The sequence below is a fragment of the Sesamum indicum genome, linkage group LG1 (assembly GCF_000512975.1).
Source record: "Sesamum indicum cultivar Zhongzhi No. 13 linkage group LG1, S_indicum_v1.0, whole genome shotgun sequence".
Lineage (NCBI taxonomy): Eukaryota > Viridiplantae > Streptophyta > Magnoliopsida > Lamiales > Pedaliaceae > Sesamum > Sesamum indicum.
This window is the reverse complement of record NC_026145.1, coordinates 3,338,187-3,354,878: the sequence shown is the minus strand read 5'-3', so window position 1 is coordinate 3,354,878 and position 16,692 is coordinate 3,338,187. Positions and strand designations below refer to the sequence as shown.

The 16,692-nt window shown below is 31.0% G+C and overlaps 1 protein-coding gene across 1 annotated transcript; it reads right to left on the bottom strand.

Moving 5' to 3' along the window:
• LOC105155725 lies at positions 1,707-4,951 on the bottom strand. Its single transcript, XM_011071649.2, has 5 exons — positions 4,635-4,951; positions 4,436-4,534; positions 3,920-3,987; positions 3,579-3,778; positions 1,707-2,037 (listed from the first exon to the last, which is right to left on the bottom strand). Exons 1-5 carry the CDS (start codon positions 4,808-4,810, stop codon positions 1,969-1,971), a joined length of 612 nt encoding a protein of 203 aa, XP_011069951.1. The 5' UTR covers positions 4,811-4,951; the 3' UTR covers positions 1,707-1,968.

The following is a 16,692-nucleotide window of genomic DNA, read 5'->3' as shown; positions in this document are numbered from 1 at the left end:
GGAAAGCATATCTACAGATTAGAAAGATCCCCAATCTCACTGCCACATAAATTATCAAAGTTGCATGCGGTATAGCTCAAAACCATGAGTTAACTAACGTAATTTTTATGAACATAATTTCAATCCATTTCTAAGCGTTCCTTTCTATTACCAATCATGTGAATGGAATCACCTAAGGAATGATAATTCCAATGCCTTATATTTCTTGTATATACCAATCAAAGGAATGCTATTCAAATATGATTCCTTTTCCATCTTATTCAATTCCTAACTTCATTCTATTCCTCTCAATTCCATTCTTACATATCAATCATGTCCTGAGAGTCGAAACCATCTTAAAGCGCATAGGAGATCTCACTGTCACATACTAACAGGGGACAGTTCCTTTCTTGGAATTCACTGTCCTTACTACATATTCCAATTGCAGTGGACAAGGCTTATAATGACCATGTCTTGTGACTCAGCCATTGCTCGCCAAGTCCAAGATACAGCTTCGTATGCACACAATTGCCATGATTCCTCAAGTCAGAAGACTAATCCCATACTATCATAATCGAAAATTCCAGTTATACCGACCAAGCCATCAAGGCTTTCATATGACTATTCCCGCAAGTCAATTCAGTCATTCGACTACTTTGCCAACTAATTCATTAAAATTGCATAAACGACCTACATCTCCCTCCAATGAAACACGACACTGCAATATTTAGTGCGAGTCTCTATAGGACTCTCAATGCCCTATCTCGAGATCCTCGAGTTGAAACATTTCAGACCGACCCTTAAATTTTGGCTTCATAGTTCCAACATATGCGCAACCTAATTCCACGGGGTAACTTTCGGTCTGTGGATATTTGTTGTGATATTGAAATACCGTTCAATGTAAGTAATAAGCACAATAAACACATGAGCCAATTATTAATACTTTTTATTTATCATTATATTACTTTACAAAGATTGACAAATAACAAACAACCAATCTAATTGACTTTTTGATCACCTATTCTAACAATAACATAGGAAGTAAATTGTATTTTGCCTACAATAAAATGTCACTCATCAATTTTATGTAAGAGCGCCTATGTAATAAATAAATCCCTTCATTAGTCAAACTTCACCACATTGGATGATGTTAACAAAAAATAAGGGATAAAAATTTATAGTTATCTCTAATTGACTTATTACTAATTTATTACAGGTTAAATAAATCTTTTTATGATCAAATTATCCTTGTATATCTTAATATGTTAATGCATGTGAATAGGTATATCTTCACTGTTATAATGGTAGTTTAGTCACAAAAGATTTATTTGATCTACAATAAGTCAGTAACAAGTCAATCGAGGATAAGTATTGATTTTCATTCAGATTTTTTGTTAATCTCAATAAATTCATTGAATTTTCACCAACGGAAGGACCTATTTGTTAGATAGAAGCAAGCATCAAGGGTCTTAAATATAGTTTTTAAACCCCAAAAAAGTTTACGTGTAATTATACCAAACTTTAGAAGAGATGAGCGTAATTACCTCTAACAATAATTTAGTAAAATATGAGGCTCAAACAATAATTTCAAAATAGTTTAAAACTTAACTAAACCCTGCTTAAAAATAAGAGAAAAGAAAGAAATTCCTTAACAGTTTTCACAATGATGGACTTCACGGTGAATGGTGGGCCCTAACGGCTATAGTGATGAGGGGTTAGATTCTCTTAGAAAAAACGACCGTGTATATATTTTAAAGAAAATTTAAACAAATTTAACCAAACACCCAAGAACAAAAACCAATGTTTTCACAAACCACACACCACATAAATAGGTTGAACAATGGGAATCAAGAAAGGAAAAAGGTAATATTAAGAAAGGACTAATCTATAAGTAGGGCTTAATCCGATGGGATCTTGCTTTATATCAGCCGTAGATTGAAGCGAACGCTTTACGTCGCATCCCCAATGCATGATTCCCACTTTGAAAATTCAGGCCTTATCAGTGCCTTTGGACTGCTGCTTCAAAATTGCGTCCAGCTTGTCGTCCAATTCTTCAACCTAAATATCCAACCAACCACATTAAATAAGTCCTCTCCATTATAAATATGACATTTTTTCTTTTTTTTTTTCTTTTTTTGGGTAATTACACCATTGTCTCATAAAATTTAGGTGTAATTATACATAAATCCTCTATAGTTTGTGAAATTACATCTAGATACTTTTTCTGTCTAGCAAATAGATTCCTACATTAGTTAAAATTCATCAATTTTTTTATATTAGCAAAAAAATTGAACGAAAATTCATATTTACCCCAACTGACTTATTGTAGTCCAAATAGATTTTTTGTGACCAAATTGTCTGTATACATCTTAACACGCTAATATATGTGGGGAAATATATTTTCACCCTTATTAGGGTAATTTGGTTAGAAAAAAATTGTTTGACCTACAATAAGTCTCATAATATAAATTTTTATTCACTTTTTTGCTAATATCAATAGATTTGTGAGTTTTGATTGACAGAGGGATTTATTTGTTAAACGAAAACAAACATCATGGGTATTAGGTATATAATTTATCAAACTACATAAATTTACAGATAATTATACCAAATCTTATGAGAGGGCGTTATAATTATCTTTTCTTATTTTTGCTTACGAAAATAGGAAAGCAATAGCATACCCCACATACACTTCAATGAAAATTGCACCCGCACCATATATACTAGCTAGGGTTTTTATACCTAATTTATTATCGTAAAATAATAATAATAATAATAACATAAGAATCAATACATATATCAAAATGTGCCTTAAGCCCAACCAAATATTTTAGCAATTCAGACCCACATCATAGATATGACATCGTTCGACTTTAAATATATCAATCTTAGTTGCTTGCATAGAATCTTGTTTAAAATTTTATTCGAACACTTTAAAATTTTAGTTCAAAAATAAGTGGGTGTTTGGCTAAGCTTGTTTAAAAAATCATATAAGCTCAGGCATTTTATAAAATATTTAATTTTAGACCTTATAAGATGTTTGAATGTAGATTAAATATAAGTTTATGAAGTGTTTGGATAAAATTATATTATGAAGTTTATAATGTGTTAGAAATAATAAGTTTGTAATAAATTTAAAGAAATTTTGTTAAGATTTTAAAAATAAATCGACAACTCTTTACTTTTTTATAAAAAAAAATATAATTTATAAACTCTTAACATCTTACTTTTAGAGCTTATATATAAGACATTTTTCTAACAAAATTATTAAATGTTTTATAGCATTCTATAAATTTTTATATAAACTCACTCATACATTTTTTTTATATTTTTAAAATTTTAAAATATCTTATAAAATATAGGAACTCGTCCCGACAGAAGGCGGGACAGGTGCACGTGCCTATCAATACCAACCCAACTACTCCAATTAATTCAAATCAAGGAAGTCCAACTTGCCTACCCTATCATTAAATTACGTATCATTCTTTCTCAATTATTATTGTTATTATTTCTTTAAAAAAAAATAGCATAGATGCTGAATTTCATTTTTGAAATTAACTAATTAGAGTGATGAACAAAACAAAATTGATTAACTATACCTTATCCATCAAATCCTCAACCATTTGAGCATCCTTCGTTGTTTCCTCAGCCAAATCCTCTACAAAACTAACCATCTTCTTCAGCCCGCCTTCCGGTAGCGCCTCCGCCATCTCTTCCGCCGCTTTATCAACTTCCGCCGCCACTTTACCCACCGTGTCCGCTATCTTCTCCACCGTCTCCGCCGCCATATCAACCTCCTCTGAGCACAGTACATATATATATATAGATTAATTCATGCTACGCCTGATATTTTGTGAACCGTCTGTATGAAAATATTACATTGTATTTTTATATTTTTAAAAAAATAAATTAGATATGAACCACTTAAGACTAATCTTACTTGTCAATGTCAACAGCCTTTGGACTAGGAAAGGTACGGTCACCAATAATCCCGCGATCCCAGCAATCCTGCCACACCGTTCGATTCATCCACCAATCGAAATTAATACACAATTATTTCGTGAGTGTAAATTTGAATTTAATTATTTTCGAATAAATTGAGATATTTTTTTCTTTTAAATCAAACAAAATAAATAAAATAGAACCATATATTGATAAATAACAAGTTTATATATCATGGAAACTTGAATTAAACGATAATATTGAGATCTCACAATTGAAAAATCTCGAGTTTGTGTTACATAGTAATTTGTTTTTTTTTTCTGGATCGTTTCTCTTGAACATATGCACTAATTTAGAACTATTAATTAAATATAATTAATCAACTTTGATACTTCCATACATACATGTGTACGAATATACTCATCATGCAATTAATGAGAAATCAAAGCTATATACGATCATAATATTACATGAACTTTTAACTAATGAAACGCATTCTGGAAACACGACTAACCATGGATTGTCTCCGGGCAGGGAGAATCCAGGGATGGGGAAAGAAGAGAAGAGATCTCCAGCAGCTTCAGGAGTAGCATTCCTAACAATTACAAAATCCCTACACCACCACCAATTAATTATTAACTAAATCTTTTTATTTTTTTTAAAAAAAAGGAATTTAAACACACACACACACATATGTATATATGTATGTATACTTTTTTCTGAAACCCTTGTAGCTGCTGCTGGTTCTTGTTGCTGATCTTTGCAGTGGAGAGGTAGTAGAAGTCCTGCAGGTAAGAAGTGAGCATATCATTTCTCCACCTACACCATTTCTGTGAGGTATTTGGGGATTCTGAAGAAGGGTGAAGGAAGTGGAAGATGAAGTAGCCATGGACTCTGATGTAGTGATTACTGATCAGTACTGTATATCAATGGCTGCTTTTTTGAGTTGTTGATCAGTGAGAGTTGGTTTTGGGGAAGAAGGCATCTATGGGTTGACTGCTTTTTTCTTTCATCAATAATGGAATCAACTTTATATATATATGATTCTGTGTTATAATGCTCTCTAGCTCCAACTCTAGTATATGCTCCGAAACACACTCGATGTATGTGTACAATTTAAGAGTAAATTATAATGATATTTTTTTAGATTTGGTATAATTATGCATACCCCTCGTTATTTGAAAAATTATAAATACCTCATAATGTTAGGTGAAATTATATAATCTTTAGATGGAGGTATGAAATTGTCAATTTAGCCTTCTAGTATTTTTTTATTTTTTTAAAAAATAAAAAATTTATGAAAAAAAACAAATGAGGTGGATGAAAAATTATAGAAATATTATCCATTCAATCCATATAAAAAAATTAAAAACTTTTAATAAATAATTAAATATATAATTTTTAACCTACAAGGATATTTTGGTTGGTTCATCATCAAAAATGGATTAAAACCTAACGAATTGGGTTATTCGTTAGAGGATCGTTAAAATCAAGGAGTATTGATAATTTTTCAAACCTAAAAAAAAGGTCGTCCCATAATTTATATTTTTTATTATATCAATTTAATTAAATAAAAAAAAGTAAATGGTTAAAATTGATAAAAGCGAATTGTCTTTAAAATGTACATAAATAGAAATTGACTGGTTGTGAAATAAATACGTAATTTCGGGAGTAACTTTTGGATGAGATTATGAACTCTTTAAAAATATTTTATAATTAAGATGTTGTAAACCATTTAATTGGTAAGTTTTTCAAAAAAGGCAACTTATAAAATATAAAAATAAGATATTACAGACTTTATAAGTTCGTATAAAAAGAATTGGAGTTTCCAATTTGTTTTTAACAAGTTGGTTCAATTACATTTAGTTTTTTCACAAATTTGGTTATAATAACATATTATAAGTTCCACAGTCTTAGTTTATTCAGACAATTTAAAAAAGGAAAAATTGCATAAAATCTCCCTGTGTTATGAAAACTCGGCAAAAAACCCCCAGTATTATTTTATATGTAAAAAAAAACCCCTATAATTATAAATGTTTCTCACTTGCCTAATTTCATCTCTGCCATCTAACGGAGTTAATTTTTTGCTTAAGTCCCCGTTATGCCCTTATTACTTATTACCGCTGTAAAAAAAAAAAAAAAAAAAAAGGGGGGGCGGATGCTTCGTTTCTTTCTTCAGATGCCGCGAAGAAGTTGGGAGAAGAAGGGAAGACAACGACATACAGGTTAGGGCTTGCAATTTTTGGTTAAATCTTTCAAAATTCACCATTATTTGTATAAGTTTAGTTGTTTTAGGCTTAAGATCGAGTTTTGTGAAGCTATTGATTGAGAAGAAGAAGTAAAAACTAGGGTTTGTGAATTCGAATTTCTAGAATAATTTTAGCCAGTTAAACAAGACAATGATCTATAGAGATTCTCTAGTCACCAGTTTCTTTGCTTCCTAATTTGTTAACATAAGGACTTTAATATTGATAAAAAGTTGCTTCAGAAGAGAATCTCTGTTCAGTCTAACCTTTAAATTAGCTTCCTAATTTGGAGTGCCCATGTTGTATATGCAAATTGGTATAATTTCTAACTAATTTGCTTGGAGTGGTTGTAAGAGTATCTAATGAAGACTGTATTCTTTGCATGCTCCAGTACCCTTGGATGCTCAAGAGTAATTCTTGGTCAAAATCGAGCTGTTGAGATAACACGTTTAGAGGCATAACAGTGCGAAAAAGGTATATTTTCCTACCTTTTTGACTGAATATTTATTGTAAATTTGCACCGAATGCTTTGAACAGTGAATTCTTCCACTGTTGGTCCCCACACCCTAACCCCATTTGCTTGAAAAGTTGTATTGTATATTTGTTCATTTAATTATGCAAAGGGGTTGCGTCCCCACTTGCTTATGTAATTAACAGTTATTTACAAAGGGGTTGTGTCCCCACTTGTATATGTTGGTTACTGAATTTTTTATTTGTATATTTAATTGCAGAATGGTGTTGGCTGATTATGCTGATTTTGATATATGGCTTGGTGGTGTAATTGAATGGGTGCCTATAATTAAATATGTAGGTGGTAGTAGAGTATGGTTGCCAAATGTGGATAAAGAGAGATTATATTATGGGAACTTAATAGAAATGTATGCTAAAGCAGGGGGTAAGGGGCTAAATGTGGTTGTTTATTATTGCCTACCTGGACACACTTTAGATAATGGACTTAGGATGTTGAATGGGGATAAGGGTATTAGAAAATTGCTGAGAGATTATAAGGGGTTGAGTTTCTATATATGTTGAAGAAAAATAGGGCCCTTACTTCCTTTTCATGATGACTTTGAGCTCTTAAACCCAGAAGTTGAAATTAATGCCCCAGTTCTTGATGAAACCATAAATGCCCCTGAATTTTACTTTGATTCTTTTGAACATACAAATAACACAGTCTCTCTACACAATTCTAAATCTATACACCATCCCGATAATACTTCATCTTTGTTTGAGGATATACAAACTAACATAAGTGAAGAGGTTGAGAGGGAACAGGGAGTTAATGGTGGTGAGGGGAAGCAGGTTGGAGTTGAAGGGGGTGAGGGGGAGCAGGGAGTTGAAGAGAGGGATGGGAATGGTTCCAGTTCTAGGGATTCAACAGCATCTGAATGTCCTTCTTGGATGTTGGAAGATCTAGAGGGTCCTCTAGATGATGATATATTTGAAAATAGACCACCTGGCCATGCAAGAAAAATATTCAGAACAATAAGAGCATTTGTGAAAAAACAAAAAAACCAAGGAAAAGGGCAGTAGAGCAACAGAAGCGGGAGGATGAGATGAATATGGGGGCAGATGGTTGGTTTACTGATGCATTGGAAGAGGATGAGTTAGTTTCACTCCGGGGTTCAGATGACGAGGGACCTACTTACTCAGTGTGGAATGAGAGGACAGACTTGGGGAATGAGGATTTAACAGTTGGAATGAAGTTTCCAACTAGGGAAAAGTACATGGAGGTGTTGAGGGATTGGGACATAAAATTCCAACATAATGAGACAAAAAAGATAACAGCCACTTTGTAAGCGGGGATGTGATTGGAGGATCCATGCATCTGAAGTGATGAAAACAGCCACATTTCAGATCAAATCAATCAAAGGCAAACACACTTGTGCACACTTGACTGAAAACAAGCAGGCAAATTACAAGTACTTCGGTAAGAGGATTGAGAATATCATTCGTGACAATCCTAATGAAGGCTTAATCTCATTAAAAAACAAAATAAGGAGAGATGTTCAAATTGATTGCAATTTGCACAAAGTGTACAGAGCTAAAAGATATGAACTCCAATTGATCAAAGGTAACGTAAAGCTGCAATTTGAAAGGTTGTATGATTATTGTGCCACTGTAGATAAGTACAATCCTGGAAGTACTTTGGTATTGAAGGTGGATAGACAATTAAGTCCACTTGTACTCCAAAGGATGTACTTTTGTCTGTCTGGTCTTAAAGAGGGATTTTTAGATGGATGTGGGCCAATCATTGGCCTTGATGGGTGTTTCTTAAAGAGTATTTACAGGGGGCAATTATGATGATTTTAACTTAAACATATCTTATGCAAATTCTTGCTCCTAATAGTCATAACCAATTTTCATAGTCTGGGTCACTGTTTCCTTCAGAAGAGGTACTTTTCAACAATCTTCAATATGAATTGTGACAATTAGAATTGATTTAAACTTTCATATATCTTCTGCAGCTTGCACAGTCACAAACTGAACCACTATTTTCCATTCATAAGGTACGTATTCGTGTAAATAATATCATTATGCACTAAATATGATGGAAATTCATTTCCTACAAATACCACAAGCAACTGAGGTGCCAGCATTAACTCAAGCATCACAATCAAGGACAAATGAGGTAGATTTGTTACAATTTTCATATTTTGAAAAACAAATGAAAAGCCTTCATTTACTCAACATTCATACATCAATTATCATATCCTACAGATGCATGGAGTTTTTGAAAGGTTAAGAAGGCCAACTTTTGTGCCACTAAGATTTACACAATTTAGTTCACCATTTGAGGTGAGTAGATTTATAGAATTTGGACTTTGTTTTCATTCATAATAATATTCCATCTATAAATTAATAAAAATATTGTTGGTTTAGATGCCCCTAGATACTGAACAAAGACCTGCAACTAGCCAACCACCATCCAACAAGAATGTGCCGGTGTCTAATGCTCCAAGAAGGAGAAAACAACCAGTCCCGATATCTACATCAACAAAAATACAAAAAAGATCTGAAGGTTCAAGTACGAGTACTGGTTTCCAGAGATAGTGTTGTCAATCCAGCAGGTCAACTTTGACTAATCAGTTGAAAAACCTTTCTACCTCGTATAGACTAGGTCAAGCTCATCCAAGGGGCAAGATGCGTCTAGGAAGAAAGATTGAAACAGCCGTAGAATTGTATGCACATCATGCAAGTGTTTTGTTATGAACATTGGATGAATTTAAGTTTTGTTATGTTATGCACAGTTGATGATATAACTAAGTATTTTGGCAGCAGCTTTTGCAATGTAAGATGGGTTTTTATTTAAGTTGCGATACAATGAAGTGTATTTTGTTGTGGTACAATAAGTGTTTTGGCCAAGCTTTAGTAATCTAACATGGCATTGTGTGTTTTGATGTACTACAGTGAATGATTATTTAGCTAAGTGTTTTGTTATGCTACAGGATTTAATTGTTCATATTTTTTGATTTTCTTGGTACTACTTTGTTCTTCAAGTATATATTTACAGGGAATCAATTTAAATACATCAAAAATGGAATCAACTTCGATTGCGAACATCCAAAACGTATCCGTTAAATTACAACATATAACTACTTGAATAATATTGCAACAAGCAAAACAACAAGAACTAAAAAACATGCCTTCATCATTCGTTCATTTGCTTCAAGTCTCTTGATATTAGATGTCAAATCCTTGCATATAGATAGTACTTCATCAAAATCGTCCTCCATTTTCATCTGTCTGGACTGGGCTTCTTCTTCGAATTTAGTAGATTAATTGATGTTGACTATGAAAATTTTCCAGAAATACTAATAGGGTCCAACCAACAAAAAAAGTTATATTTATTTGTTCTACAATTACAAAATAATTTCCCTTCATTTTCTTTGCTTGGACCTACAACTCTAATTGCGCATGTTTTTGGCAATAACACTTTGAATTTCTATATCGTAAATCATTTTTCGAAGTGGATTTTTTAGAAGCAAAAGTCATGCTACAAAAAGAACAATAAATAAGTATCATAAATAAATATTTTTAAAAAAATTAATATTAAATAAATAATTAAAAAAAATTACCTGGAGAAAACTAAGCTTGCAGCAGCCCAAAATCTAAATTTTGTGTAGTATGTTTGGGAGGAAGTTAAGTGTATATGTAGTGGGAGGGGAAGGGTATTTTGGACCTTTACACTACCAAAAAGGCTGTGGGAGGGGAAGGGTATTTTGGACCTTTACACTACCAAAAAGGCTGAAATACAGTCAAAAAAGGCCCCCATTCTCATTTCCCCCGCGTGTACAACACCTTCCGTCAGTTTTGGAGGGGGTCTTTTTTGTAGGGTTTCAAAATTCACGGGGTCTTTTGTGACTATTGATTTAATACAGGTATGTTTCGTGCAATTTTAGCATAACATATGGGGATATTATGCAATTTTTCCTTTAAAAATTATTTTTAAAATAAAATTTAACGATTTTATAAATTTCAAAATCATCGATCTTTCAAATATATGTGGCTAATACAATATTTTTGGGAGGGGGGGAGCACAAAACTATACGTAATTTTATATCATTGTTTTTTTTAATTAAAATCAGGTGATGCGAAATTATTATATTAAATAAGAAATATTTTAAAATATAAAATTTTTATTTTAGATATAAAGTTTTATTTTGGAAAATTTGACATAGTTAAGTGTACTCGTATAAGAGCACCAACTGAGAATTTTGACGTGCAAGGAGGGCAATATGTTATGGATAAATTACAATGAGTTTTTCTGAAATTTAGTATAATTATATAGAGATTTATCATTATTTAAAAAATTATTAATATTTTCCTGATTTTAACGACCTGTAATAATGAGCTCAATTGGTTAGTCACTGTTAGGTGTTTTTTATATATTTTATGGTAAATTAACAAAAATGCTCTTGTTAAATTAGGTCTTATAGTTTTACTTATTCTTTCAAATTTTTTTATGGGCTAAACTAATATTTTTTTACAATTTTCAAATTCTTCCATCCATTTCGTCTGGGTTCTTTCATAATTATTTATCTTTTTTTAAAAAAGATACTATAAAAATAAAATTGATAATTTTATATCTCCAATCAAAAATATTTATAATTTTTTTAAATAATAAAAAATATTTATAATTATATCACATCTTTCAAAATTCATTGTAATTTATTGGAATTGATGGTCTCGTGTAAAACGTGATCTTTTTGACTCGGAGAATCTAATAATTGAATTTGGACATAATGAAAAGAAATAGACATTTGTGCCTACGAGTAGGTGATGTGGTAGTAGCCTATTTGGTTTCACACCTTATTTCTCAAGATTTAATTAAATATTTGAAGCTCTCGTCGCACTTGAAAAATTGACATAGTATTTGAATTCATATTTTGAGTGTTTTATCGTATTTCGTGAAGATAGAGAGAAAAGAATAAAAATAAATAAATATGTGTTGAAAATAGTCTATATATTTTGTATTTATTTTTGGAGATAATATAAATAAGTGTTATATATTTGATATTATATTTTGAGAGACAAAAAAATCATTGTTAATTGTCAAATCATATTTCTTTTATATATATATATATATATTTATACAATGACGAACCCAAAAATTTGGCTTAACCCTGTCAAAATTTTATAATTATTGCAAATTTATTTGAAAGAACCCACTCACGGTCCCTTAATAACAAATTTATCCATTTCTTGAAAAATCATAAGCTATATTTATATAAATTATAGTCACAAATTTCATGAATAATTTTTATATCTAAATTTGTTTATTTGTTCCGAGAGATTTAAATAAAATAATATAAAGAAAACATAAATATAAAAGTAATATAAATATCCGAAAGAATTATGATCTGATGTTGAGAAAATCACTAAATGGAACAAACTTTTCTTGTACAAGAGAAATTGTGAATTTCTTTTTCTTATACATCAGTTGCTCGCGTATTGATGAAGAAGATTAGACTACAATTTATATTGTTGAGGAAGATTATATGGTGATTTATATTTTGCTGTACAAACATCGGCTTGAACTACAATAAATTTATTGATTTTTCTCTACATGAACAGTCAATTTTTACCTCTTAATTTTTATATTTCGACTGCTTTAATTAACGGGCTAAAAGCCTACAAGAGTTGATCGGCTAAAAAAAAAAAAAAAAAAAATTCAAAAGCTTAACCAACGGCGAAGCTAAGCCCCTGTCAAATTATTTCATTTTATATGTGTATGTATAAAAAAAAATTAATAGACATATAGCCGATAAGATAGCCCAGAGCCAAGCCCTGTCAGCCGCATGAGCTTGACAGGGCTTGGGCTCGCCCCTGTATTTATATATATATATATATATATATATAAATATTTGTTTAATGTTGTGTTTTGAAAGACAAAAATTATTATTTGTTGTCAAATCATATCTTTTTTATATTATATTTATATATGTAAAAATATATATTATATATACAAAATCCAACACCAAAAATTCACATAAATAAAGTCATGAAAAAAAAAAAAAAAGAAGACAAACATTATCCATATTTGGTAGCTCTTTCAATTGCTACTCAGATGTAGTACCTAGCAATCTATTTGAACACCAAAATGAAATATAAAAGAGAACTATGACCTTACATTTTGGTTACTTGAAAATGGAGAAAAAATTTGCTAAGAAAATATATTTTCCAATAGTTGTACTTAGTTAATGCCTATAGATTGTTTTTTTTTTTTTTTTTTTTTTTTTTCATGACTTTATTTATGTGAATTTTTGGTGTTGGATTTTGTATATATAATATATATTTTTACATATATAAATATAATATAAAAAAGATATGATTTGACAACAAATAATAATTTTTGTCTTTCAAAACACAACATTAAACAAATATTTATATATATATATATATATATATATAAATATTTGTTTAATGTTGTGTTTTGAAAGACAAAAATTATTATTTGTTGTCAAATCATATCTTTTTTATATTATATTTATATATGTAAAAATATATATTATATATACAAAATCCAACACCAAAAATTCACATAAATAAAGTCATGAAAAAAAAAAAAAAAGAAGACAAACATTATACATGTTTTGAATGTTGGAAATGTTGAAAAATAAAGAACAAGTGATAAGAGGGACACAATTGGATTAGAAATCTTGCTTGTGATAGAGAAGTAGAGGCCGGAAAAAGTAAAGGCAACTACGATTACTTTTTCTTGTTAGGCACCAAAATCAAATGGTAGATGCACATACACATAGACAAAGGCTCCAAGTAAGTTTTTCAATATTTGCAGCCATTAAATTAAGGGATAATTACATTTTCCTCCTCTTTCCTGAGATTTAGTGTAATTACATGTAAATTTTTTAGGGTTTGAAAAATTATATCTAACATCAATGAAGTTTACTTTTATCTAACAAATAAGTCCCTCTGTTAGTCAAAATTCACCAGATTTGCTGATATTAATAAAAAATAAAAAAAAAGTACATTTACCTTGATTGACTTATTACTGATTTATTGCAGGTCAAATAAATTTTTTTATGATCAAATTACTCTCATACGTTTTCAAGAGTAATACATGTGAGGAGGTATATCTTCACAGTTATAAGGGTAGTTTAATTCGAAAAAGAATTATTTGACATGTAATAAGCCGGTTTTAAGTCAATCGATGGTAAATGTCAAATTTCGTTCAATTTTTTTTATTAATATCAGCAAATTCAGTGAATTTTGATTACGGAGAACTTATTTGTTAAATACAAGAAAAGTTTAAGTATTAAATATAATTGTCAAGCCAAAAGGAGTTTACGTGTGTAATCACACCAAATGTCATGGAAGAAAAGTGTAATTATCCTTAAACTAAACATGATGCATTGTAATTCTCATTTTTTTCAATTTATGTAGGTGAAATTGGATCAGTTTGTGAATACGAAATTAATTTATGAAAATATTTCACTTTAATTCATTATATCTCTATACATGGTCTTTGGTTTTCTATAGGTTTTAATTTCTTTTTCTTTTTTTTTAATTTTTGGTAAGAAAGACTATTTTATAAAAATTATTTTATTATCAATGTGTATTGACTTTTCTAATGAATTTAAAAAATATAGATAATTCTCGCATTGCATCGAATTAAATTACGTGGGCGGAAACCGCATGCCGTCGTTGCTAATACCAAAAAGAGCCACTCGCAACATACAACTAACGGGGACTAATGTTGCAATACTAAATTTTAAAATACCAATTATACTCTTAAATATTTATTTTTTTATATAATTACTTATTTATTTTAAATTGTCTGCGTCATTTTTTAACTATCAATATACTATCATATTTATCATCCACTTTCTCTTATTTCAATCTGTATTGATTTTTATTCGGTTTCAAGTTGGACATGGATCGTGATTAGGGTTTCCGGTACCCGAATTTCATATTCAAGAACCCACAAAATCCATGAATGCCCATAACTGATATCGAATTTGTATTAATTTTTGTAAAACAATAAAAAGAGTTTGATGTTTTTATAAGAGTCGACCAAAAAATGGTAGAGAAATATGGATTTGAATCCATTCAAAAACGAAAAGTGTTGGGTTATCTATTTGAAGTTAACAAACTAATCGTGTCCAAGATTAAATTTTGTTCAACTACTTCACTAGAAAATTATTTGACAATATCATTTTTCAAAATTAAGAGACAGTAGGATTAAATATTACAATTTTTCACTTGGTTTTCTAGATTAATCGAACACAAATAAAGATTTAAAATTTAATTCAAAAAAAAGTTCCTTCAATATTATTTTTTTCAAATCAAAAACAAAAAAACGACATAATGATTATATTATATAAACAATAAAATAATTACTTTTCCAACTCCAAAGCTATATGTTACACCAAAAATAACATAGCACATTAATCTTCATTATCTGGAATGTCAATAAAAAATCTACCAAAACTGATCTTATCAAACTTGGATTAATCAAAATCAAGAATAGGTCTCGAGATAACATATTCTGACAACATTTTAGACCTCCAACATCTGCAATTCTCTTCTCGATTTTCTTTTAGTTCCTTAATAGAACCCCTTGAGATATCCCAATTTTCATTTGCAGCTGATAATTCAGAAATACTTCTGTCAAGAACACTCAGATAAATGCACAAATTATAACAAAAATGGTGATGAGGAGGGGAAGAATTTCATATATGAGAAGAGAAAAGACTTGATTTTATTAAAAAAGATCCTTTACAATCTCCCTTTTCTCCATTACATAGTTGCAGCTGACTAAGAAAACAACAAGATTAAACTGAAACATTAATGAGCAAGCATCCTCTTGTCCTTCATCTTCAGTCTGTGGCTTGAAGTGGTGCTTTGTCTGTAAAAAAGGGAAAAGATACAAAGGATTCCACGGCTTCATCCTGGCCTTTCATGTGTCCGCGTGCCCAAATCAATTAGGGCTCAATTGAGGATTGAATCCCTTAATTTTTCTCATAATCTTCAATTCCTCGTGCTTGTTCAAAACGACGTCGCTTTCGATGTCTGATTCTAATTTGCCCCCAATTTTTGCCTTTCCCTCGATCCAATGGTCCAATTTAGTTGTCCCCATCGTACGGGCACCACTTAAAAGCGTGTTTCTCCTGCAAACATGACATTTCCCCTTCCTTTTCTTGATCCTTGTCCCAAGAATCAAACCCAGGGAACTTAGCTGCAACACTGTAGTAATCCTCGCAGGTCGCTTGATTTGGCGAGGAATGCGACCATTGTATGAGTACTTGAGGAACACCAATGTTGTTCCGAGGTACCAATCGTCTGGCCAGAATAGCTGCAGGATAGATTTTGTAAACTTCATCCTCCATTTCTGGTAAGTTAGGTGAAGTATCTTGAGTCAATCTTCTTGTTTAGGAGTGAGATATGAAACACAGGATGAATCTTGAACTCTAGAGGAAGTTCCAGCTTATATGCTAATTGCCTAACCTTTTCAATCACCTTAAAAGGGCCAAAATACTTAGCTGTAAGTTTCAATTTCTTCCTAAGTGCTACTAAAGTCTACCTGTATGGTTGCAGCTTCAGGAACACTTCATCACCCACTTCAAACTTCCTTTCCACCCTCTTTTTATCTGCATATATCCTCATTCATTGTTGAGCTTGATGGAGGTTGTCCTTCAACAACGGTATCATCTTGACCTTTTCCCTGATAAGTTTCTCAACCTTTGTATAGTGATTCTGGAGATAAGGTCTTATGGTCAGCCGATGAGGAGGATACCATAGAGTGCCTAAAATGGAGTTGCTTTCAGACCTGTATGAAAGTTTGTCTTAAACTAGAATTCAGCTAAGGTTAGCCACTTAGCCCATCTCTTTGGTTTCTGGTTACACATGCATCTTAGATAATTCTCTAGGCACTGATTCACTCTTTCTGTTTGGCCATCACTCTGAGGGTGGTAGGATGATGACATATCTAGTGATACCCCAGTGAGTGTGAATAATTCCTTCCAGAAGAGGCTAGTAAAAATTTTGTCTCTATCTGTAAATA

Coding starts and splice junctions, on each gene's coding strand:
- LOC105155725 (XM_011071649.2), bottom strand. CDS start 4,810: ATGGCTACTTCATCTTCCACTTCCTTCACCCTTCTTCAGAATCCCCAA. Junction 4,535..4,634: donor TACAAGGGTTTCAGAAAAAA/GTATACATACAT, acceptor GTGGTGGTGTAG/GGATTTTGTAATTGTTAGGA. Junction 2,038..3,578: donor TTGAGGATTTGATGGATAAG/GTATAGTTAATC, acceptor TTGGATATTTAG/GTTGAAGAATTGGACGACAA.